Source organism: Eulemur rufifrons, chromosome 8, assembly GCF_041146395.1.
Source record: "Eulemur rufifrons isolate Redbay chromosome 8, OSU_ERuf_1, whole genome shotgun sequence".
Lineage (NCBI taxonomy): Eukaryota > Metazoa > Chordata > Mammalia > Primates > Lemuridae > Eulemur > Eulemur rufifrons.
In genome coordinates, this window is record NC_090990.1 from 112727871 (window position 1) to 112755278 (window position 27408).

Below are 27408 nucleotides of genomic sequence, written 5' to 3' on the forward strand. Positions count from 1 at the left end.
TAGTAGCTTCTTGAGAGCCAAGTTAAGCAATAAATGGTTAACAGCTACAGCATCAGTACCAGGAAGAAAGTACACCACCAGTGAGCTTCAGAAGAAACTGTTTAGACAAACTAAAGAGGGTGGGGTTACCACAAAAACAAACATACAATAACATGCCTTTGCATCTATTTATCCTCCAGAATGAAATAACAAAAACACAAACTAGAATGGGACAAAGATAATAAGTTGTATAAAAAAATGTTTTAAATCAAATATACCAGAGTTCCAAATATATCAAAGCTAGTGTTGTTCTCCAAAGTAGTTACCAGTAGGAGGCCACACACTCAATCTAAGGAATTGAAGACTGTCCAGAACCAAGTTATGCTCCAGCTGCGCTACCCTTGTACCTTCTCCCAGGCCAACAACCAACTAAAGCCAGGAATAACACTTTAGCAACAGGAAATGCAATGTCAGTGGGAACCAGAGCTACAGGGATGCGGGGAAAATAGAGCAGGGGAAAACTTTATGTCTTAGAAAGTGATGATGCGAAGTACGAGGAAAAAAGTAGGAAAGTAGTCACAGATTTTACCTTTTTTTCCCCCCAATTACCTGATGAGGCCCCAGAGGAGTAAAGAGGGTGAAGTCCTCAAAGTTGCTTTGTTACTTACCATCTCAAAAACCTACCTAGTCTACCATACCCAAACTGAATGTCTGGATCCATTCTGACCAGCAAATCTGTCTCCATTATTCCTGGGCACATGACCTCCCTCCTAATCTGGTCAGGCGTCTCTCCTGGGTGTTCTCAAAACATGCACAAACAGCTGTAGTATACAGTAAAAACCTGGGTAAAAATGTGATGCTGTGTGGCTTTGGTTACAGTGGAACTTCCTGTAACCACTTTTATCTGGAAAAATCTACTTCACAAGGGATTGTAATTGTCATTTCACACATGCTGTTCTGGATGTCTACAATGGTATCTTTCCCACCTTTCACATCCAACTCAGGTCTCACTTCCTTGAAGCCTTCCTTTAATCCATCTGCACTTGTAAGAATCTGACTTCAAAGTAATAAAGTTGATTTTAGTATGAGTCCAAACAGTACTGAATGAAGGCAGTCTGAAATTTAACTTTGGCCTGTAGTATCACTGGAATAAACCCATATCCTCCCAAGATCACTGAAATACTTAGTTTACCACAAAGGAGAGGCTGTGACAGGTACAGTTGATCCTCCTTATTTTCAGATTATCTATTTGCAAATTCACTCACTCAACTACAATTTGTAGCCCCCAAATCAACAGTTGCAGTACTTATGTGGTCATTCATGGACATGCACAGAGCGGGGAAAAATTAGAGTTGCCCAATGTTCATGTTCCCAGCTAAAGTAGAATACAGCGATGCTCGGCCTCCTTGTTTTATATTATAAACAAGTGCCCCTTTCAGGGTCTATTTAGTGCTGAGATTTTTGTACTTTTTGCTGGTGATTTCACTGCTTAAAATGGCCCCCAAGTGTAGTGTTTAAGTGCAGTCTAGTGTTCCTAACCATGAGGCTTTACAGAGAAAATTCCTATTAGATAAGCTTCAGAATATTTGCTAATTCAGTGTTCCAAGTGACTAACCTCAATAATGAGAATCAACTGTATATCTTTACACATAACAGAATGCTTTTTGATACCTTGGATTTGAAGAGGTGTGAGATTGGTTTCTGCCCTCAAAGGGCTTATACTGACTCTGTATATTTATATATACCCTAACTATTCAAAGGAGAATTTTAAGTTAGCTCAACTTAAACTATAGGACCAACCAGTTTTGTCCTATATTTACCACCAACCTTCCTTTCTTTGATTTTCCACATAGTAGGTAGCTGAAAAACATGAGAATCTGGTTCACTTGAGAGTTCCATATAAAATTTTAAATTTGTAAATTGGCATTCAGATATTTATAAATCTATTTTGAGTTTGGAGAGAATGTACCAAGGTTTGCCAAATAACTCATGAACCTAGATGGGTCCAGCATCAAAGTTCTAGATTATAAAATAGAGAACAGGCACTGGAACTAGGCAACCAACAGAAGGCCAACCATTGAGGCTCAGATGAGTCAACTCCTATCCCATCTGGCTGGGAAACCTTGGATACCACAGGCTGATTTCAGCAGCATGTGATAAAATAGCCACAATTCCAGCAGATATTCTGCTGAGGGAGGTTAAGAAGTTGGGGTCTCTGCAGGACTTGGCAAGGAGGGTTGACTTCTACCCAACTATACAAGTAACCAAGGGATTTAGATAGTCATGAGATTAAGAGTTTAAAAAAAAAGTGTGTCTGAACTAAGGAAATAAAGGGATAGCCTGGGGACAGGATGACAGAGTTAATAAGTTAAAGGCAAGAATGTTTGAATCTATTTGTATTACAAGTAGAATGAGGACAGCTAAATGTCCTTGAACAGGAGTTTGAACTGGCCTTGGATGGTGAAGCACACAAACTCCCTCTGGTTCTCCGTGGTAACCAGGATAAAAGCCTTTCCCACAAGTCTGTAGCTAAGCCAGCTAAAGAGAGGAAAGCAGCATTTAGAGTTAAGCCAATGTGAAATATTACCAAGTTCAAGGTGCAGGGATTCTTTCATTTCTACTTCCTGCCTAGTGACTACAAATGTACTTAGGCCTTGCTTTCTGAATGACAGGTAGGGAAGATGACTAGGTTTTTCTTTTTGACATTAAGAAAACAAAACCTTTGAAACACTGGTAGCCTGTGAGTAAAGAGCAATATGATCCACAGAGACATTGCTCTCCCCTAAAAAAAAAAAAAAAAAAAAAAAAAAAAGCTGTTCTTTGCAAATCTTTAGATGTTCACTGAGTCTATATTGGTTGAAGATAGGAACCAATTTCAGAAACTGTAAACATTCTCAACAAATAAGATCAAATACAGTTGAATATCTTACCTTGGGAACAAAGGCTGAAGAGATGAACCAAAAAGGAGAGACTCAGACAATTTTAGAACAAAACAGGTATATTTCTATTGGACTACCTGATACAGAAGATAGTGTGGTATGGATGGATAGTATGAATGACAAATAATACAAATATATTTTATTTGAAATAAACAAAAATGCTTATACAGCTCAATGGATCATTTGGAAACAAACTCTTGCTTGACTGTATTACTGAGCAAAAACAAAGTTTAAGCAGAAACACCCTTCTTTTTTGACATGTATTTCGAGATAGGTAAGAAGACACTACTTGGTTTTTTAAAAAACTGACCTTCCCTTAAGGCCTGGTCATAGAGTGTAAACAATGTAAATGAATCCACCATTACCAGCTGTCATATCATATCTATGTCACCTGTGTATTCTGAGATTACACACATACCTGCCAATATACCTGGGAAGGGTTGCTATATCACAGTTACACTTGAGTTCTTGGCAGGCAGGACTGAGGAAGAGTAATTTGGAACAAGTTTTACATCTATTTAGAAGAAATCACTAGTATTCCCTTAAATAACAGGTTACAATAGAAAGATACTGCCTGGAAGTTATCCTTTTCACTTTGGTTCATTTTTAGTTTTTGTTTGTGATTTACATAGTTGTTTGATTCATTTGCTTATAGCACAATCCTGCCAAAAAATATTAAAGCACAAGATACTTATTCCTTCAACATCTGCATTTTTCAAGTTTTATACTCTACTATATCCACAGTATGTTAGTAGTTCTTAAATGTTTAAAAAAAATAAATGGGTAAAACTCTTCTAAAGATGCAGATGTCTATAACTACAATGGTACTAGATGGGAAGAAGACAATGAGGAAGGGAAGAAAGCAAACATGTTCATGTGCAGGGAATGTGGTTCAAGTCTTTGGATTTAAAAACAAGTTCCCCAGAGAAGCTGGCTATAATGGAATTTCCCCGCCCCCCACCCCGACATCCAACAAAAGGACCTGAAAAGTCCCAATCCAAACTTTGGAAAACTACAGTTATAAGATGCTAATAAATGATGATCAGAGCAGTTGGAGGGAGAAGGATGAATGTGTCTTCCATTTAGGTATAGTTTATATAGCGTAGCCTCTTTAACTGCTGTTGGTGGGTAAGTAAAAACCACTGAAGTACCAGAAGTTCTTTGAAGGATAGGGGTAGAAAAGTACTGAGCATATTACTTTATCTAAATCAATAACAGGGCTTTGTGGCTAGGAAAATTTTCTAAACAGTAAAATGACTCCAGGATAGATCTCTGTCTCCAACATTAAATGTAGCAAAATTAACAAAAAAAAATTTACAAGTAGATATAGTGATAACAGAAAATTACAAGGCAGAGAACACAAAAGAATCAAGACAATGCTATAGGTTCAACAGTATTCCATGAGGCTAGAAAACCTATTAACTTTGAAAGCCCTAGCAAAATATCACTCTTGTTTATAAATCACTTATTTATCATATGACCACACGTTGAATCCTTTTCTTTCCACATACTGAAGAATCCTACATTCAGCCTTTAAGCATTCTGCATTTCTTTGCCAATCTTGTAGCTGAGTATCTTGTTCCAGTCGATTTTGGTGCGGGTAACTGGAAGCTGCCGGCGCAAAGCCTTGAATGTGGTATCTGACATTGTTTGATAGTTTTCACTAATTGCTGTCTGCAATAGATAATTGAAAATGAGTTGCTCGAACAGAAATGGGATTGGTTGTGAATAGCTAAGTAATGCTACAGTCAATGGATATGCTTGAGTCCCCTATAAAGGAGAGATAGGATATATTTCTAGCGAGCTCCTCTCCAATCTCTGAAGTGGGTCAAGAAGCTCACCTTTATTATTTCTAAAACTTGAGCTATGGTCCTTTGCAATCCCGAAAACCTGACTGTAAGCAGAATGCCAAGTTGCTGCAAAGTCTCCACACTTAGTAGCACTGAACAGTATATATATTTACATTAAAGGACACAGGTATAACGAACTATGTTAATAGCAAAATAAGATAGTAGAACTAGAAAAATTAGTTCCAAATCTTACCTGATATTCATTTTCTGCATTCTCTATGATTTTAATAAACTCCTTGGCAGTTTGGACTTCATTCTAATGGAGGAAGGAAAAGGGGAAAATAAGAATTTTTTAAAATGTATAACCAGTCAATAAAAAGACACTGAAAAGTAAATCCATCTTAACTAACATTTGTATAACAATTTCTGGTTTACCAAGTGTTCCCATTCACATTACCTGCTTTGATTCCCACGACAACCCTGTGAAATAGTTATATTGTAATCATCACCTCCATTTTGCAGATGAGAAAATAGAACCCTCAAAATTATATAGCTTTTGAATGATAAATATGGGATCTGAATCTAGATCTTCACCAAAAAAACCCATGCTCTTTTCACTTTACCACAATACGCTGAAAAGACATCATCAAGTCTTCAAATCTTGATTTCTTGAAAATATTTCTCGTTTAAAATCATATGAACCAATGCCCTCAGATATATCAGTCATATACGTAAGCTCGTATCCTTATTTGCCACTTACGATGTTAAAGCAGACAATCACATTTTGTATTATTTAATACATGATTCAGGTACAAAATGAATCTCTCTCTTCCTCTCACCATTAAGGATAACAGAATTAAACAGAAGGTAAGATTTAATGACTAGAGCAGCAGTCACAAGACAGACTGTGAAGAGGTCAAAACTATTTTCCATTTTTATAGTAGTACTAAGACAAAGTTATTTGCCCATTTCACTCTCACTCTGTAATGCCTGTACAATGCAGTTTCCTGGAGGCTACATGACATGTGATGACTTTATCACTTTGAGGGCTAATGGAATGTATGAGGCAGATATGAGAATCCTGCTGTCTTGTATTAAGCCAGGCATTACGCTATTTGCGAAGACATAAATTAATGCCATTCCTCTAAATTTTTGTTGTTGTTTGGAAAATATAGCTACTCATAAAGATGTTACTTATGTTAACAAGTAATGAGTTTATTTTCATTATTTTTAATTAATATTTTTAACACTTCTCAGTTTTATTTATTTACTTATTGAGACAAGGTCTTACTCTGTTGGCCTGGGCTAGAGTACAGTGGCATCATTATAGCTCACTGCAATCTCAACCTACTGGGCTCAAGTGATCTTCCCCTCTTAGCCTCCCAAGTAGTCGGGACTATGGGCATGTGCCACCACACCCAGCTAATTTTCTATTTTTTTTTTTTTTTTTTTTTAGAAATGGGGTCTCATATGTTGCCCAGGCTGGTCATGAACTCCTCAAAGGATCCTTCTGCCTAAGTCTCCCAAAGTGCTAAGATTACAGGTATGAGCTACCGTGCCTAGCCTCATTTTTAATTTTTGAGAAGGTGAATCTTGATAGATATAACACACATAAACAAAAGCTCTTTAGGGGTACTCAATAACTTCTAAGACTGTAAAGAAATAATGATACTATGAAAGAAAAAATAAAAAAGAAATTTTGTCTCTTCTTTCAAGGTATAGAACATAAAACTTTCTAATTGAATACTCCTAAAGATGTTGTTTCTTTAATGATATAAATGCAATCCTATTAGGATTTAGTTTGGCAAACTTTCCTTGCTTCTGGAATTTATTGAGTCTAGTATTTATTGCTGTCCTTGAGCAAATTTTATAATTGGGAGAAAGCAATAAGTTTCTCTAAAGCCATAATCTCTATTTTGAGTCAAAGACTGTGAACTAATACAGCTGGTTGGGCAGTAAGAGGGACTAATAGAGGCTGCCAAAATCAAAGCATTGAAAGCAAACTGAATTTCTACTGGCAGAATCAGTGCTCAGGCTCAAAATGGATTTTTTTTAAGAAAAACAAGACACAAGTCAGACAGACATTAAATTCCATACTCACCGAAACAGTTATTGAATCCTGTACATCTTTATGACTAACCAACTGAACATTGCCATCTTCATAATAGTGAACCTGTACGAGACAATGTTTTAGCAAGTTTATGTGAATTTCATATATACACCTATTGCTTAGGATACAAATCTGTGCTATAAGCCACCTTTAAGTTCGCAAGCCATCTTTATGAACTCTGAACAAATAATTAATATAACCAATGGTAATTCACAATGGTGGTTATATTTATTTATTTATTTATTTTGTTAATTAAAAATCCACAGAACACTTAATTCCTTCTTTCCTTAGCAAGGAAAACTATTATACGTTCAACGAACATACTATGTGCTTATTACATTCTAGGCATGGTACTAAGCATTGTGAACACAAAGATGAGTAAGATCTCACTTCTAACAGTATTAAAATAATTAAAATCATTGAACAAAAAGTTTTTCTCTGTGAAAACCAATGAGTTTTAATTGATCCTAATACCTAATACCTGACACATCTCTCCATATATGCTATCATCAATATTGAAAAGTAGATCGACCAGGTGCAGGAAAAGCTTAATTGAGGGTTAAAGACAAGATTGAAAAATGAATATTTTATTGGTAAATTAGACTACCAAAGTAAGATAAAAGCAGTTCTGAAGATGTAAGGTAAAATGAGATGCTACAATTATGAAAACAATTAGTAAAAAGGAGGAGTACACAAGACAGACTAACAAATCAATGACATATAAGGTTTATAGGAAGTTTTGGCAATTTACAAGATAAGTTCAGTCACCCTAACATGGCTACCAACTGGCCATATACAATAAGATGAAGGTATCCTTTTGTTAAGTGCATTTGAACAGGATCCTGAAAATAGGAGTTGTCACCCAAGGGGACCCGGGAGAGAAGGGTATCTAGCAAGGAAATAAAAAAGCATTAAGAGAATGGAGTACAACTGGTTTAGTTTAGAGAAGAGTAAAGAACTCTCTGCATATGAATATGTGTAAGAGACAATGGGGCAGGGGACACTGCTAAGAAGTAGGAGATAGACTGTGAAGAATAAAGCACCTTATAAACCATGTTAAGAATTTAGACTTTATCCCATTATAGGTGATGGGAACTCAGGAAAAGGGCATGTTTTAGAAAGATTACACTTGCGCTATGAAGAAAATAAAATAAAAAGATATGAAATTGGGGGCTAGAACAGTAGTTCAGGTAATGCTGTTTCTAGTGCCATGGTCTTAATGTTGGTGTTTTCCCAAAATTCTTATATTGGAACTTAATACCCAATGTGATAGTATTAAGAGGTGGAGACTTTGGGAAGTGATTAGTCATAAAAGGCTCCACCCTCATGTATTGGATCAGCATCCTTCTAAGAGGCTCAAGTGAGCTTCCTTGCTCCTCTCCCACCATCTGAGAACACAGTGCTCACCCATTCCCGTCATGAGAGGAAACAGCAAGAAGCCATCATCTATGGGAAACAAGCCTCACCACACACTGAATCTGTTGGTGCCTTGATGTTGGACTTCTTAGCCTCCAGAAGTGTGAGCAATAAATTTCTGTTGTTTATAAATTGCCCAGCCTAAGGTATTTTGTTATAGCAGCCCAATGAACTAAGACATCTTAGTTTTTTGAAAAAAAGGAATGTTGTTAGATATAAAGTAGAAAGGGGAAGAAAGGTAATCTTCACTACTACAGCTATTATTTATTGAGCCTTTACTATGTGTTAAGCACTATGCAAAACACTTCACTTATTATCTCATTTAGTCTTTACCCATGTTCACATACCTACTGAGAGGAAGCACTAGGATTTGAATTAGGTCAAATTTTAGATCTAAAACCTTATCCAACATGCACAATACCTTCTAATGCGCTTTGTCAAAAAATCAGAAATTCCTCAATCTAGGTAGAAATAGTGTGCCACTAGGGGCTTACTCTTTTGGGATATCATTAGAAGGAGATAATTAACAGCCTAACTTCATTTAGGCAGAAACCACGGTCATATTCACAATAAAAGGACTTCCCTGTGGGCAACACGAACCTACTACATATCCATGTTTAAGGGACAAAAACAGGTATCTTCCTTAATGGGGACAAACAGGTGGCTCCATCTAGATGGGCATGAGATTTTAGATTTTCCATACTCTCTCCAAACCCTGAAATTTCATCTTTTGGCTTTCTGAAACAGGTTAAAGAAGAAAAGAAGGGAAATGATAAATGGCTCTAATAGTTACATGCAAAAATCAGAATAGCAAAGATGTGGGCAAAAAAGATTAGGCTAAATAATGATGACATATAAAGGCTAAAATCCCAACAGACAAGGACAAGGATATTCAAAATACAGGTAGGTCACACCTTAACACTAGTTTTGTTTGTTTTTCAACTAAGAAACTAGAAGTCAAGGGGCTCAAAAGAACACTTGGAAGGGGAATGAGTATAAACAGGATGGGGTATGTTAAAAAAGAGAGAGAGAGAGAAAGAGAGAGAGAGATGGCCAGAGAAGAAACAAGGACTTAATATATTTCTCAGAACCCATCTAAAGAAAGGAGGCATACAGGGCACATTCATTTTTGTCCAAGAACAAAGACTATGCAATTGGTATGAACTTCCATTATGTTTCTTAAGAACTAGGACATGAATAGGAACATAGGATAAGGCCAATAAGCCTGTTTATGAACTCAATTGAAACTTCTAAAAATATTAATTTCATTATCTAATACACTAATGATATAATAATTGTTAGAAATTTAGCTTAAACTCTGCCTGTTCCAAAACAAAACCTTTTCTAGGTCTCATCTGCTAATATGAAAATGGTTCAATTAATATACACAGAGTTCAATGTGACCATCATCAACACAAATCCTCAGACATTGTTGCTTTCCCAGAACGACCCTTTTGTCTACAGACTAGCCTAAATATCTTAATAACTCTTCCAAATAATTCTCACTCTGATTTTTAAAAGATACATAAATGAAGTAAGCCTTTCCTGAAAGTCTGAACAGACAATATGTGCTTAGAAAGGTATAAATGAGGTTCTCCACACTGGGCTCTCTCATAAAAGTCCTACCAGAAATTATCACCCTTTGTGATGAGTGCTCTTACTTTATAGGTTTGCACTGACAAAGCTAAAATACAAATAACCGTTTCTGCCTGTAAATGAAATAAATTTACTTACATAAATTTATAGTAAGCTGCCAGGTTAATGCTGACGCCATACAAAAGGTTTATAGCTGTGGCACCCAATTCCTGAGTTGCGAACTGGTACCGGTCCATGGCCTGTTAAGGACCAGGCCACAGAGCTTCCCTCTCCACCTCCCTCATGGAAAAATTGGAAGGGGAGGGAGCACACAGCAGGAAGTGAGCGGCAGGAAGCCAATGCCCCATCGCTTGCATCACCGCCTGAGCTTTGCCCCCACCCCCCATGGAAAAATTGTCTTTCATGAAACCGGTCCCTGGTGCCAAAAAGGTTGGGACCACTGGTCTAGAGCATTAGGCTACTAATAGATACAGTTAACAGAAACAGAACAATATACTGTTTTAGCACACCCAAGCTAAAAATTTAAGGGAAAATAGTTTATTTGGGAGCTAATCTCAGGAAGCTCGACCAGGGGACTAAGAAAGTGAGACATGGAAGAGAAGGTAGCCTTACAGGTGCATTAATGAACAGGTTACAGCTGTGGGCACTGGGCTCTGGAAGACTAAGCAGAACATGCTTCAGAGTTGTTTCACTTGAGGAGTGAGGAAGCTGGCATATTTATTTACTGGCTCTTACATAACACTGAGGGCTGCTCTCAGAGCCACGAACACTTCCAGGCTGTCTCACCTAGGGGATGCTACTTGGAGCAGGAAGCTATAGGTATGTACGAAAAGAGAGATGCAGACAGCATTTACTACCTAAGCATCTGATTAAGTTGTACCATTAAAAAAGATAACTCTTGCTAATTGTTATTAAAGCAAGACTTAACATGATATAACATGGGTACAATTAGATACTGATCTTCTCACTTATCTGTAACAGTTTAATCTGACCTTAAGAGTTAGGCTTAAAAATTAAATCACCCTGAATTTAGAAAGTCAAAACTCTGCTAAGATATTACAAGACTTAAATCCAGATGGGCATCGAATGAGTTAAGAGCTACCTTATTCAGCTGCCTGTCTGTCCTGCCACCAGCCTTAGAAATCTACTCTGCTTAGCTATTTATACTCTAACAAGATGACACCTGGCCATTCTCTCTAGATCCTCCGTTTTATTCAGTTTAGTTTAATTTAGTTTAGTTTAGTTTAAAACCTTCTGTCAGAAAAACAAAACCCACCAACAAAACCATTCACATAGCTTTTCTTCAGAAGTTTTATTTATAAACACACACACACACACACACACATACATACACATATACACATAAATGAGATAATATACATAAAAGACCCTACGTTACAGTAGCTGCTATATAGTAATTTCTTATTACTTATTTTATTCTTTCTTAAAACTGTTGTTTGGTAATTTCTGGAAAGATCTTACATTATTTTTGAAAGAAAAAATAACAACAGTCATGTTGCAGTACACTATATATGACTATCCTTTATCAACCCAGAATAGCTCTGTTTAACTATCTCCCCAGGAAAGGGGCTTCTCTTTCTATTCATTGCCTTCGATCTTCCTTTGCATCTGCATATAGTTGGTCCTTATTTCTACTACTAGAACAAATATCAACTTGTATGTTTGTTTTAAAGATGTGAATTTTAGCACATTGCCACACTACAAAAAAAGTTTTCTTCGTGGGAGCCACAGTGTTTTATTACAAAAATAAAATAAAAACTTCAAAAACAAACGAACCTTTCTAATTTAATGAAAAATTTGTTATTTTTTATTGTTTTCTGTACATGAGTTATATGCAACTTGATAAATAATTCTCATGGCTCCCAAGGTGAAGAGACTTGTGAGTTACAAATGTTTCATGAGGCCCCAGGGCTCAAAACTAGCATGAGTTAAATACATCTCATATGGGAGTTAATGTGTTAAACAGCAGTCTATAAACATGTTGGAATCTCACCTGAATCTTAAGCACTCCAACCACCTGGGCTGTAGGTGGTGTAATGGTGAACTTCCACTCTGATCTCCAGCGACCATTCCTATTAAAACACACACACACACAATCCTTCAGAATTAGCAATAATCACAAGAAAGAGGTGGTTTGTCACTGAGTCAGAGAAGCTGGTCAAGAGGGAAAAGAAAAAGAGTCATTTCCAGTTTAACAAACTCAAGGCTCTGTCTACTTAACTACAAATCTGGATCCAAGTGTCCGTCCGTAAGACTTTTCTAAGTTATTTTGACTTCCATTTTTCCTTCTCTTCTCTTGAAGTAGAAAACTATGCCTATTCTGTTCACAGGAGGCTCTTCCAAAAATGGATGGATAGGCTGCTGAGTTATGCAATTAACTCAAGTATTATTAACCCTAACCCAAGTATAACTCGGATTTTCAACTGAGCACTTTATTAATTACTTGTTCTCACTCAATATAAGAGTATTTTTTTTTTTTTTAAAAACATGATTATAAAAATCTTAGAATTGGAAGGAGTCTTAACGTCTAAACCTCTCATTTTATAGTTGGGGAACTGAAGTCTATAAATTAAGTAATTTATTCCAAGTTAGTCAGATTAAAAACCGTGTCTCAACTGCTGGTTTCTTTCTAATATAAATTAGATACAAATAGAAGGGAACATCTGTTTCTTACCAGAAGTTTTTAGGTTGAAACTGGTGGCTTTCAATACATGCAATAATAGTCTGTTGTCCATCTATAGTTTTAGCATAAACCTATTATTGGAAAAAAACATAGTTAGACTCCAAAAACACATTTAATCTAAATAAACACTGTACAAAAGCAGTGTGCTAAACCCTGGAAGGAGACAAAGAATTAGAATGAGATTACGACACAATAAAGTTCATGGGATATGAACACACAACAGAGCACGTTAGGTTCTAGCAGAGATATTAGTACAAGGAATACAGAGGGAATTACTGCTCTTGGTTTAGAGTATAAGGGAGGTGCCATTTAAGCTGGGCTTTACAAGACAGATGAGATTCTGATAAGCAGAGGCTGAGAATAAAGACGAGTAAATAGCGCAAGCAGGAAACTGAGGGCTTTTTCAGTGAATGGCAGTTAGTTCTCTAAGGTTAGAAGGTGTGTGAAGTAGACCAGTGGGAGACAAAACAGGATGGTAGATTTAGGTCACTTAATAGTAGATGTAAGGTAAGAAGTTTAGACTTTAGCCTGCAGGCAATGGAGAGATAGCAAAACATGGCCAGAACTAATACTTTGGGAGAATAATCAATATTGGTGCAAAGGATAAAATGGAAGAAAAGCTGAAGGTTGGTTAGGAGGCCACAGAATTAATCTAGGTAATAAGCTAGGGTGGTGTCCACAGGAATGGGAAGGAGGGGTTGCATACAGAATGCAGAAGTATGATCAAAAGTTTAGCAATATATTGCAAATGAAGGGGAAAGGAAAGAAGGAACCAAAAGATGACTAGAAAGATGGTGGTATCATTAACAAATTGGAAATCCAGATGGAGATGTCCGGTTAGTAGTTAGAAATACCAACTCTTCCTTGGTATGGGAGAGGTGAATGAAAATGCAATCACCAAGGGAAAGCAAAGAAAAGAAATAGTGATTTATAGCTGTGGTCCGCAACCTTCAGGCCAGTACCGGTCAGTGGCCTGTTAGGAAACAGACCGGGTATCACCACCTAAGCTTGGCACCACGTTCCCCTTCACCCACAACACCCCACCCCCCCCCACTCTTGGTCCATGGAAAAATTGTCTTCCATTAACCAGTCCCTGGTGCCAAAAAGGTTGGGGATCACTGCTATAGTCACAAATATGTTTTTACATGTATTTTCCACTTATTCTAATAAATCTAGTGAAACACACTGTTATCTACAGACGATAGAGTTGAAGTTCACAGAGCTTCTTGCCTAAGGTCACTCAGAAAGCAAGCGGTAAAGGCAGAATCCAAACCCACTGTTTTTGTGACACAAACGTCTCTGTTACTTTCCCTACATTAAATGGACTATGAGCTTTCAAGAGAGAGAAATATATCTTTGGGGAATGCCCACATTTACAAAGGCAGGGAAGGAAAAAAATGAGTACAAACAGAATAATTAGAGGGTGCTGACACAGAAGCCTAAGCAAATCATAATTTCTAGAAGCAGCTGGTTGGCCTCAGTGTGAAATGCCATACAGAAGTCAAGGACTAAGAAAAGGACACTGCTTAGGAATGATTAGTAACCTCAGAGAGCAGTTTCTATAGAATGGGCACCAAAGTGAAAAACCAAAGGGTTCAGAAGTGGATAAAGGAAACAGCACTAACATGTAGAGAGAGAGGATAAGGGAAGGGAGAAAGTGGAGAAGGAGAAAGTAGAGAAGGAGAAAGGGCAAGGTAGAAAGAGGAGATAAAGAAAGAGAAATGACATACGGGAATTATGACTGAGGAAAGTTTTTTCTCCTTAACGACAAAAGAAATAAGACTATTTGCAGGTAAAGAGAAATATATCAGAAGAGAAAATAAAGACACAAGAAGATGTCTTGAAGTACATGGGATAGTAAGAAATCAAGAATAAGAACACTTTTTCCTCAGATTTAAGTACAATTGAAGAAAGGCAAGATTTCTGACTGAACAAAAGAGATATAAAAGACGTCATGTCAGTCTCAATCCTAGCAAAATGTGGGGGATTAGATGTCTGTCTGGGGACAATGAGAAATGTTTGGAACATACTATATAGAAAACGTGATAGGAAATAAGAAAATGAAATTACAGACTACTAAGCAGGACAGCTAATGATATAGAACACTTATGTACAGTAGACACCATCAGAACAATTCCATGACTTTCTGTAGCTCCTTTGATAGCTAAGAGAAATGACAATAACTGACAATAATTGTATATGTTTACAGTGTGTACAACATGATGTTTTGAAGTATGTATACACTGTAGAATGGCTAAGTAGAGCTTATTAACATGCATTACCTCATGTACCTTTTTTGTGGTAAGAACACTTAAAATCTATCACAGTGGTTTTCAAGTATACATTGTTATTAACTAGAATATCAAGGACACAGTAGGGTTACTTGGTGCTGGGGTTTATCGAATTAGGAATGGATAGTAATAAACTTTGAATAGGTAAGATGAAAGTGTATTTAGGATTTAATAGTCAATTTCTTTTTTGTTTTGTTTTTGTTTGAGACAGGGTCTTGCTCTCTCATTCAGGCTGGAGTGTGGTGGTGCAATCATAGCTCACTGTACCCCAAACTCCTGGGCTCAAATGATCCTCCTACCTCAGCCTCCTAAGTAGCTGGGACTACAGGTGTGTGCCACCATGCCTGGCTAATTTCTAAAAATTTTTTGTTGAGATGAGGTCTTGCTCTGTCGCCCAGGCTGGTCTCAAACTCCTGGCCTCAAGCAGTCCTCCTGCCTTGGCCTACCAAAGGGCTGGGATTACAGGCATGAACCACTATGCCTGGCCTGAACAGTCAATTTCTAAAAGCGAGTGTTGTCATGTCTCCCTTTGCAATACTGGCTTCCAGAAAGGAATTCTGTACTTATCCACCATAATGGGTTTTCTTCATTATTTTTTTAAAAAATCAAACATATAATAATAATGACATCTAACATTTATGCAGAGATTATTTTGTGCCAGGCACTATTCCAAGCACTTTATATTTTATATACATTATTAATTCACTTAATCCTCACGACAACCCTATGAGGTTAAAAACTATTATTTCCAGTTTACAGATGAAGAAGTTGAAGCACAGAGATGTTAAGTAATTTACCTAAGCTCACACAACTAGTTAGCGGCAATGCTAGGAGTCAAACTAGTTATTAAGGCTTCAAACTAAGTAAGTGCGCGTAACTAATATTCTACATTGCCACGTAACTCATTATCATTACATATTTATAATATTCCAGTTAATAACAAGGTATTTTATTACTTGAAAACCACTGTGATAAATTTTAAGTATTCTCACCACAAAAAAGGTACATGAGGTAATGCATGTTAATAAGCTCTATTTAGCCATTCCACAATGTAGACATATTTCAAAACATCACGTACACACCATAAACATATACATTATTGTCAGTTAAAAATAAATTTTAAAATGCAAAAATAAAATGTTCTAATCAATATTTTTCTTAATGTCATAATTATTTATTTTTATTTTTTCTCTTCCTCCCGTGAAGATAAATGTCATAATTTTTATAAGGAGAAATCAAGTAGAGCCAAGTTCATCATTTTTAGAGTCAAGAGGTAGTAAAAGATAATCAAACTACTCTTGATTTTTAAAAAATTGTTTTGTTTAAATAATTTTGATTATCCAATGAAAACACCAAAATTGTGCAGAAGCAGCTTTTTGTAACAATGCCTACATCGAAAAGAAAGTCATAAATGTGACCAACAGCTCTCCTGACAATCTTCATTTATCATTTTTTCCATGTTGAAGCTTAAGACCTTTAAAAATTTTTTTGATGGTTATAAGAGGCAATTTCTCATGAGTATATAAAACAAATGTGAAATAGAATACACCGAGATTTAAATGTTTTATGCACTGGGATTTTAAAAAGGAATTTTCCATATAAAACTTTCCACTTATTTATACCCCTTTCAAAAATGATTTAGGGAATAAAATGCAGAGACCACAACAAAGAAGAAAGAAGTGATATTTGGCAGGACAAAGCCCCCAAAAGATAAGGTAAAATATAAGAAATAAAATCCTCTAATTATGAAGCAAGTAGATACTTAACAGTACAGAAGCCGTTGGAATAATGATCTTTCACATAGGCTCTTAAAGCACTATCACAGGATTCTCTCCAAGACTTCAGACCTCCATCTACTTCTTCTGGCTGGGGGTCACTTGCTTCTTTCCGTAAGTGATCAAACTTAAAGGAAATTTTGTTTCTTGGATCTAAAAATCTGCTATTACCCAGGTCACCGTGCTCTGTAATTAAGACCTTCCAAAGAATAATTACAAATATTAGTAACTCTGTAAAAAAGACAGTTCTTATCACATTTTCCAAAATAAACACATAAATAAAAATTCTGAGGAAGACAGTTAACCCTTCATTTAGTCAGATTTCTCTTTCATATTGATTTTCAACCAAGTCCCATTTTTATTATTATAAAGAATATTATATTTATGGGTAAGTCAACTTTAAACTGCAAAACTTCCCCCACCCTAATAATATACATCATTTCTTGCTTACTATCTGATATATAAGATCTATGTTGCAACATAGTTGCAACTTTTATATTCTTTTTTCTACCTATTTTTCCAGAATCATTATACTTAGCATTTAAAATAGGTAATACATTCACTTGGTTCAAAAATGAAAAAATACATAAAGTGGAGTATTTATCACACCATCGCCCAACCATCAAATAAGTAATAAGTAGTGTAAATTTAAAGTAGTCTAAATTTCAGTAGGAATGACTGTTTTTCCATTAAATATGATGTCTGCTGTTATTCTTATTAAGGAGAATTAGAGACAGCTGAAAAACCTGTAAAAACTCAAATCCTTTTATTTTCACTATTCTTGTTAGAGACCATTCTCCTTTCTTATCAAAGAAACTACTAGTGTTATCATCATAGAAAGGAAGAATTCCCTAATACGTACAATATTTACAAAAACTATGAAGACTAAGACATGAATTTATTCAGCACCTGGTTCAGATATCTGCTTTGGTTTCTAGGATCTCTACGAACTGCCAAGCATAGCCTATCTAACAGGCAGTTATTACCTGATCTTCATATCCTTCTATCTTCACAGGCGTGAACTGATCCATGTTATACTGGGCAAATGCACTGTTTTTTTAAAAATTAAAAAAAAAAAAAGGAGGAAGAGAGAAAAGAATTATGTATAAACAAACATGAAAGGTAGTTCACACCACAGTGAAAGGGAATACTACATGGTGCTTTTTCCCTTTCTCTCCAGACATCCAGTGTTAACATAATACTTTTCAGCTTTCTGAAGGGACCAGTCTGCAGAGATCTCAGAAGCTCCTCAAGCTCTGAAATTACCTTTTCCTGTTCACTCCTAAGCTCAAAAAAACCTTAGACAATTCCAAAGTTCTTTTTTGTTTTTTGTTTGTTTTAGAGATGGGGGTCTCTCTATGTTGGCCATGTTAGCCAGGACTCAAGCAATTCTCCTGCTTCAGCCTCCTGAGTAGCTGGGGCTACAGGCACACACCACCATGCCGAGTTAATTCTAAAGTTTTAAAGCAATCTGATTATTGTGAATTGTCAATACCTTTAATCATTTAGGCACAAACTTTCAGTAATTCAAAGAATCTTCAATACATACATTATTTTGGAAATGACTTTTTAATTCTCAGCTCTCTGAGGCAGGCCAGGGTAGGAAAAACCATCATTAAATGACAGAGGCATTTGACATGGGAAGAAAGTGAAAGTTGAGCTAAGTCAAATGTCAGAGTAGAGCCTAAAGCACAGAGCACAGGTCATTTAAAAAAGGGGTATGCATTCCTGTGCTGAGGTTGTTAAGATCTATAGCAAGAATGAATATTCTATTCTATCCATGAAATTGTAAAGAAGGAGAAAGAAATTTGTGCTAGTTTTCCTATTGCACCTCAAACTGGGAAAGTTACAGCCACAGCGCACATTACGTGCTTAGCTAGGATGGAAAAGGCTTTAAATTTGTGGGTGGAACACACGAACAGAAACATGTCCCGATGGTCTTCAACTGGGTTTGGTACTACCTGTGGTTTCAGGTATCCACTCACGGTCTTGGAATGTATCCCCTGTGGATAAGGGGAGTCTACTATAGTGCAATCTAGGTCTCAAGACTATCGAAAACATTAGATAATACAACTACCAGTTTAGAGACTTGTCTAAATCTGGTTTCTGCTTCTTAATATGTTGTGTAAAAAACAATGGATCTCGAGTTGGTATCAGTCTCATTTTTTAAAATTTATCATATGTTTTTATTGATACATAATATTTGCACATATTTATGGGGTACATGTGATGTTTTGTTACAAGCATAGAATGTGTAACGATCAACTCAGGGTATTTAACGTATTCATCACCTAGAGTACTTATTGTTTCAATGTGTTGGGAACATTTCAAGTCCTTTCTTCTATTTTGAAATATACAATTCACTGTTGTTAACTACAGTCACCCTACTTAAGTATCCAATGTTAAAACTTATTCTCATTAACCCACCTCTCTTCATGCCCCCACCTTCAGTGGTTTTGTTTGTTTGTTGTTTTGTAAAAAAATACTAACAGCTTTTAAAAAGAACCAAAGTGAAACTGATTTGTTAGAAATCCAAAGGAATATATACTACTTTTCCTTTTCCTCAAGAATAGCAAAGAGCACATTGGGCTGGCTGCTTCTTGGACATCTTCATAAATAGCTTTAGAAATTCTATTCTAATACATTTACATGCAGATATATAAATTAAGGCACAGTATAAATGAGACAAATTGAGGGGGATTCTACAGAAGAATAAGCTTATATGCTTAAAAAAATGTCAAGATCATGAAAGACTAAAAACATTTTTAAAGGGTTGACACTCTTCTCCAAAAACGGGGAATGAATGGTAGGGTTGGAGAGATAGCTATGAAAGGATATTTTTGTCAAAATTTGAGTATGGACAGTGGGTTGGATAAGAGCATTATATTAATATTTAAATTTCCTGATTTTGATCATTTAACTGTGGTTAAATAAAAAAAGCCCTTTTTCTTAGAAAATACACACTGAATTATTTAGGATGAAAATTTGGTATCTCCAATTTATTGTCAGATTATTGAGATAATTTACTTTCAAATACTTCAGAGAGAAAGTATGCCTGAGGAAGTGCATAAAGTGAGCACAAAATGATTAAACAAATTAGAATCACCAAATGTTAACAATTGATAAATCTAAGTAAAGGGTATGCATTTTTGTATGATTCCTGCAATCCTCTTGTAAACTAAAAATATCTTTAAAAATTATTTAAAAAGGCAAATTTGTATAATAGTAGAATTAAAAATAACATTTTATGGATAATCATAATAATTAAGGTAATTTATATTTGCATATGAAGTGCTAATAAAGCTTCCAAATATGCTAAAAAAGGGGGGGGGAGGATATGCGTAAAGTACATGCCTCACATTATTATTTCTTTATTTGTCCAGTGCTTGATTTATAAAATCTGTATTTTGTTTTTTAAGAGACAGGGTCTCCCTATGTTGCCCAGGCTGGAGTGCAGTGGTGTGATCATAGCTCACTGCAGTCTTGGAACTCCTAGGCTCAAGTGATCTTCCTGCCTCAGCCTCCCAAGGACCTGGGACTATAGGAGCACATCACCACACTCGGCTAATTTTTAAATTTTTTTTGTAGAGACAGGGTCTTGCTATGTTGCCTAGGCTGGTCTCCAACTCCTGGCCTCAAGCGATCCTCCCCCCTCAGCCTCCCAAAGTGCCGCAATTACAGGCATGAGCCACCACACTCCACATACAATTCCGCATTTTCAATGGCTAATACATTTTACAAAGTAAGCTAAAGTAAAAGGTAAAAGATGTAAATAAGCGGCACTGACAGAGCATAATACACTTACATTATTGAGAAGTATCAGTCTTCTCACAGAATTTCCAATTTTAACCTGCAGAATTTCCAATTTTAACCTCCCCTCCCCTCTAACTACCTGCTAGACCACTAGTTTTAAGCAGAATGTTAAAATTTTCCTAGGCTTTTCAAGAGAAAGCAAAATAACTAATACTCAAACTTCTTCAAATATTTAAGGCTAATTTTCAATCTTCACATTTTATTAAAAGTTTCATTGTGTTTTTAAATGAATCGTTTCCTTAAAATACCACATTCCCACATAGCAGAATGAGTTCCAAACACACTAGCTCTTCAGAAGGGAATATAAATTAATTGTTCATGGAAAGAAAATTAATTTTTTAAAAAAGCTGAAGGAGGACCGGGCACGGTGGCTCATGCCTGTAATCCTAGCTCTCTGGGAGGCCGAGGCGGATGGATCGTTTGAGCTCAGGAGTTCGAGACCAGCCTGAGCAAGAGCGAGACCCCCGTCTCTACTAAAAAATAGAAAGAAATTATCTGGACAACTAAAAATATACATATAAAAAAAATTAGCCGGGCATGGTGGCACATGCCAGTAGCCCCAGCTACTTGGGAGGCTGAGGCAGGAGGATTGCTTGAGCCCAGGAGTTTGAGGTTGCTGTGAGCTAGGCTGACGCCATGGCACTCTAGCCTGGGCAACAGAGTGAGATTCTGTCTCAAGAAAAAAAAAAAAAAAAAAAAAAAAAAAAAAAAAGATTAAGGAGTGGGAATTAAATATTCCATTCCAGCCTATATCCTAAGACTGTGGTTTACAAACACCAACATCAAAATTTGCTTACATTTCATTCCATCTTAAGTAAATAGCTACTCAAGCTAAAAACCTGAGGACATTCTTGGCTTTTATTTCTCTCACACTTCACATCCAAGCCATCAGTAAATCTTGCAGGCTCTACTTACAAGCCTATTCAGAATCTGACTCCTCCCCACGAGCCCCACCTGCTATCACTCTAGTCCAAAGCTCTACCATCCATCCCTTAACTATTCTAGTAGCCTTTGCCTCCTCTACACAGGAGCCAGCGATTATTCTAAAATATGTCTCATCATGTCATTCTCTGCTCAAAACACTGAATAACTTTCTATCTCTCTCAGAATAAAATTCACTCTTTAATATGACCTATCACACCCTACTTATTCCAGAAGTGCTGGAATCATCAGGGAATGGTTATGGTAGTTAGAAACATAGGTGGAAATCCAGGAAAGAGGGTAAATCCTAGGCCTTTCAGGCTTCCTTCATTTTATACAGACAGAAGGCAACAACGATGTTGATTACTGAAATAACATTTATTGAGCGCTTACTATGAGGACTATGGCCAAGGGACTGAAGCACTTCAATACAGATATAAAACTGAAACTCTTCATCCCTATGAAAACTCAAATATTTAGGCCCAGGAAAATTCTCCTTTAACAAGAGGGTTCTCCTAGAACCTAGAGTTTATAAGAACCGGAATATTTATAAATACCAAGCTTAGTGTCAGTGCAATTAAAGCAACTAAAGCATATGAACTACATACCAACTTCTATTTAGTCCTAATGGAAATGGGACAATAGGCTTAGATTGCAATCATGCTTGAGTGACATTTAACCCGTACCCCTTTCAGCAGTACCTTATCAAGTGAAGTACACAGCAGATTTATTTTGGGTACCTTTCAAGGATAAAACTAGGACCAACATGGCAGGCAAATTGAAGAACTTGTGAGATAGTGAATTCCTTATTACTAGAAGCTTTCAAATTGGATAACCATCTGCTCACAGATGTAGATGAGATTCTTTCAATGAAAAAGAGAGGGTAGAGAGGGGTTGAACTAGCAAATCATGAATGTCCTTTTCTATGCCAAAGCCTATAAATCTAAGAGAAACCAGCATTAGAGTGTATCTTTAATGTGTGCCTAGCTTTCCTAAATCAATGTATTATAATTTGGGTACCATTCAAGATAACAATTACAGTGACACTGTGCAAATTCCAGGTTTCACAGAATCTAGTCCCAAAATGGCTTCCAAAAAAGCAGATGGATGTGTCCTCCCCCACCCCGCCCCTTCCCACCAATCCCACACCAGCCATTATCCAATTCTGGTTTCCTCTTCACGTAGGAACTCTAGGCCAGCTGTGTAGACAGTAACTGAAATAGAATTTTGTGTTGAAGAGTAGAGTAGTGGTAAAGCCAGATAGATAACAGCGGGCCTTGAAAGTAGACAGAGTTTAGATTTGATTGTGGAAGATAAAAAATAAAGCACCACTAAAATGTTTTGAAGCAAGGACAAAATGAAAATGTTATTTTAGAAAGATTAATTAGCTTGACAGTGATAAGGAGTCAATGACTAGGTGAACTAATCATGCCTTTATTCTATGTTTGGTTAATTCTCACTATTAAGGCACTTTATGAATATCTGCTATCCTTTGGCAATTTGAGAAACAATATCATTCCTCAATAGCAGCTTAATGTTTCTATAACTAGCAGTTAAAAAAAAATTCAACATGAACTAGAGGAACTATAAAAGAAAACCTCACTACTAACGTTAAACTGTTTTAATGGGGCAAATCTGGGCAAAAACAAAAGTAAGTAATTTCAAATACTATAATAAGCTTTGAGGAAGTAAACAACATTTTGGGGGAACATGTTTTCTCCAAGAAAAAAAAAACTATAACTGCTAATGTTAAGTGCTCTATCCTGATATACTTTAAACTTAGTTTTCAGGATACTAGTTTACTGTCATCATAGTTTATCCAATGTTAGAATAATATCATAAGTGGATTTAGAAAGATACTTACTGTGCTGCCCCTTCCCTGAGGAGATTGTCATTACTAAGTAGTAGCCGAACATCTGAGGAGGAAAGAATGTTAAAATGTTCAGAAGACAAATATGAGAAATTTTAGCAGATTTCTAGATTATATTTTTAAAATTCAGGCTTTGCAAGATTAGTCTTTGGGTGTACTGTATGTGTAGAAGTTCTAAAAATTCAAATGAACAGATTCATAGATTTGCCATTAATGTGTACTTCAATAACTCAAAAATAAATTCTCAAGGAATTTCAAAACAAATGAAAAAAATGGTTGATAGAAGGCTCCAGTTAGGACTGTTAATTTTGTATCTAAATGAATCCTTTAAAATGAGCTTAGATTAAGAATTGCAGGCTCTTCTACAACATCAGATGGAGAAACCTGGGCACAATTCAGTCAGTGGCAATGAAATTCCTGAACACATTTTTCTTTGGAAAATCTAATGTGAGGGTCTACAACATTTTTAAAAAGCTGTGTGTCAAAGAGTCTAGTCACTTTTCTTTTGGAAGAAGACAATCTTTGTTACTAAGAAACTACCAAGCATTAACTCCAAGAGGGAAGGCTAATTACAAGTCACAGGCCATTATAACAAGCTTTGAGGCTTTCAGAGCTTCTGAAAGAAGGGTGTGGCAGAGGCCAATGTGTGCCAATAAAAACCAGCCCTCATGCCACTAGTATCTTGCAAATTCCTAATCCAGTGCTTTCCTATCAGTTATTCTCATGATACTCCTGTAAAGTATATTCAGTTGTTAGAAATAAAAAAAAGCGACTTCTAACTACAAAGGACATTAATTTTGTTAAGTCAAGAATTTATCTGAGCTATAAAGTTTAAGAAGAATTTTCTAAAAGTTCAATTATTGAAAATTTACATTTGGTCAATATAGAAGAAAGACCACAGAAAGGCTGCATTTATTTCCCTTGCTGTTAGTGCTCAAAATCCACAAACAATTTTATAAAGAATATCTTGGCCAGGTGCAGTGGTCATGCCTGTAATCCTAGTACTTTGGAAGGAGGAGGTAGGAAGATTGCTTAAGCCCAGGAGTTTGAAAGCAGCCTGAGCAATATAGTGGGATCCTATCTCTACAAAATATAAAAAAAGTTACCCAGCATGGTGGCACGTGCCATAAGCTACTTGGGAAGCTAAGGCAGGAAAAGCGCTTGAGCGCTGGAGTTTGAGGTTGCAGTGAGCTATGATGATGCCACTGCTCTATAGTCTAGCCCAGGAAACAGAGCAAGATCCTGTCTCAAAAAAAAAAAAAATCCTTCTTGAAGTAAATGTTTATGTTTCTCCTAGTTACTTTTCTCTGCATCATTAATTTTACTAATGAAGATCACTGATTGTTCCACCTGTAGGGCTCTGGGCCAGGTATAGAGGAATATCACACAGTTCCTCTCAAGTAGTTAACCTTCTAATATAAAACCAGAATTTCAAAATAAATGTTTGCTAAACTGAACCAAGATGCAACAAAGATCATGATTTTACTTAAGGGATCTTTTTTTTTTTTTTTAATTTTTTTAATTTAAAAATCTTTTTTTTTGAGACAGAGTGTCACTCTGTTGCCTGGGCTAGAGTGCCGTGGCGTCAGCCTAGCTCAGAGCAACCTCAAACTCCTGGGTTCAAGCAATCCTCCTGCCTCAGCCTCCCGAGTAGCTGGGACTACAGGCATGCGCCACCATGCCCGGCTAATTTTTTCTATATATATTTTTAGCTGTCCATATAATTTCTTTCTATTTTTAGTAGAGAAGGGGGTCTCGCTCTTGCTCAGGCTGGTCTCGAACTCCTGTGCTCAAACGATCCACCCACCTCAGCCTCCCAGAGTGCTAGGATTACAGGCGTGAGTCACCGTGCCTGGCATACTTAAGGGATCTTTAAGATGAATTAATTTAATAACTAAAAAGAGGACTATGATGATTGATTTCATCATGAAGTTCAGGATGCCCCATCTATATTTTTTATCTTGTAAGTTGTGCTAAGACAACAAATAGTATGGAAGGTTGTAAATGAATTAGAATACTGGTTCACAAACTGGCTGTGATTCAGAATCACCTGGTAAAGAACTTAATAAAACACAGACTGCCTAATTCTACCTCAGATGTAATGAATGAGAATCCTGAGGAGATGATAAAGCTGAATCTGTATATTTAATAAGCTTCCCAGATACATCAGTTCAGCACCACTGGTCCTACAAAGTGTCCCATTCCACTTTCTGAGTGTAAGCACTGAAGAAATTTAAGCTATGATTTATAATGATAAAAATAAAACTATGAAAATAATTTAATATTGTTTCTACATTTATTGATATTAAACTACCTTAAATCTTTTCTCACATTAAGATAGGCATCTTAATTTATGGGTTAAGAGCTTGCTTTTGATTCAGACCTGTGTTTAAATCCTTGTCCTGACACTTAGTAGGTGGGTGACCTTGGACAAGTTCTTTTAATCTCCTTGAATCTTCATTTCTTTAGCTATAGCTATAACATGTCATAAGAATTAAAAGAGACAGCAAACACTCAATAAACGGTAGTAATTAAGAATGGATTAAAATAACTAAATACTTATCTTTACTCACCATTGAATACTTCATTAAATTCCCCTGGGGGTGCATGAGTGATGAATTTAGCAGCTATGCGTACCTAAAAAGAAATAAAATTGACAGTAAGAGAATTCTGAAAAGTCATATATAAAAGGAGAAGGAATTAACAAATTACAAAATTTTCATCATATCCCTTGAGGAAAAAGAGTTCTGTTTAAACCTTTACCATATAAGGAGGCTTCATATTTTCTTTTCACGAAACACTCCAAATCTATTACTATCAATATAGGTGTATTCTGATTTTGGAATATACAAGATGTTTTGATCATTTTGAATTTTTCTTTAAAAAGTTGAATAATCAGTTTTTGGTCAAAATGTACAACATTCACAAAAAGAGAAAGCAATTATCTTGATTATGAACATTTAAGTGAAACACAATATTAGCAAGTTAGGTAGTATACTAACATCAAATAGTGTCTATCCCAATGTTTCAATATTAATAAATTAATGTAACTTACAAATTAAAAGTGAAAAACCATGGATCTCACTAATTTAAAAAAAAAGGCAGGCTGGGTACAGTGGCTCATGCCTGTAATGCTAGCACTCTGGGAGGCTGAGGTGGTACGATCGCTTGCGGCCATAAGTTCACAACATAGTAAGACCCTGTCTCTACATAAAATAGAAAAATTAGCCAGGTGTGGTGGCACACACCTGTAATCCCAGCTACTCAGGAGGCTGAGGCAGGAGGATCACTTGAGCCCAAGAGTTTGAGGTTGCAGTGAGCTATGATGATGCCAATGCATTCTAGCCCAGGCAGCAGAGCAAGACTCTGTCTCAAGAAAGAAATAATAAAATAAAATAAAAACAAGACAAAGATGACTCCTATAACCTCTACTATTCAGCACTGTACTAGAGGTCCTAAAGAATGCCATGGAAAATATTTCTTCTGTTATTCATCCTTCTACCCTCTACTGCCACTCTCCCTTTCTGGATATCTTATTATAAATGGGTGCCAAACCGTTAGGTTCTAACCTGCATATCTTGTTTTTTTTCTCCTATATTTTTTTGTCACTTTATGCTTTGTTTGGGGAGAATCCCTCAGCTCCATTTTCCAGTTCACTCATATGCTCTTCATCTGTGCCCATATTACTGTTCACACAATTATTTTGGCTGTTCTATTTTTAATTTCCAAGATTTTTGGTCATTTGTGTATGTACATGCACAATCATGTCTATGATAATATTAACTACTTAAAGTCTTATTCAATTGACTGTTTCCTAAAAATTTAGATCTTATGTCTGTTGTGTTTGTTTCTTCTCTTTCATGGTGCTGGTTTTCCATAAATGTTTGGTTCTCCTCTTTGAATTTAATTTAGCTTGCCTGTTCTGTTACATGTAGCTTGTCTCTAGCAATTGTAGGGGAGGAGAGAGGTAGACTTGCTGCTCCTGATCGGGGTATGTGAGCAGTTTATCCTCTGAGTGAGTGCCTAAGGGCCATAAGCTACTTAGGGTACTGCCCTGCCTTTCTGGTCCCAATGCTCATTCTCAGTGCTATATTATGAGGACAAATGCTGTTTCTGTCTGCAGTTTAGCCCAAATGGGAGAAAAGGGAGAAGCCAAGTGGTCCAGCTAGCTAAAGAACAATTCCCCAATTAATCTACTCTAAGA

The 27408-nt window shown here is 36.3% G+C and overlaps 1 protein-coding gene across 1 annotated transcript in view; it reads right to left on the reverse strand.

Moving 5' to 3' along the window:
* Positions 1-3314: 3314 nt before the first annotated feature.
* CAPZA1 (capping actin protein of muscle Z-line subunit alpha 1) overlaps positions 3315-27408 on the reverse strand; it is a 47814-nt gene continuing 23720 nt past the window's right edge. Inside the window, exons 2-10 of the mRNA XM_069480834.1 lie at positions 25778-25841; positions 23199-23250; positions 17587-17650; positions 16593-16799; positions 12526-12605; positions 11845-11923; positions 6810-6881; positions 4962-5024; positions 3315-4592 (exon numbers count right to left, since the gene is read on the reverse strand). Coding sequence (XP_069336935.1) covers positions 4452-4592; positions 4962-5024; positions 6810-6881; positions 11845-11923; positions 12526-12605; positions 16593-16799; positions 17587-17650; positions 23199-23250; positions 25778-25841 — 822 coding nt within the window. The 3' untranslated portion in view covers positions 3315-4451. The remainder of the gene's footprint in view (positions 4593-4961; positions 5025-6809; positions 6882-11844; positions 11924-12525; positions 12606-16592; positions 16800-17586; positions 17651-23198; positions 23251-25777; positions 25842-27408) is intronic.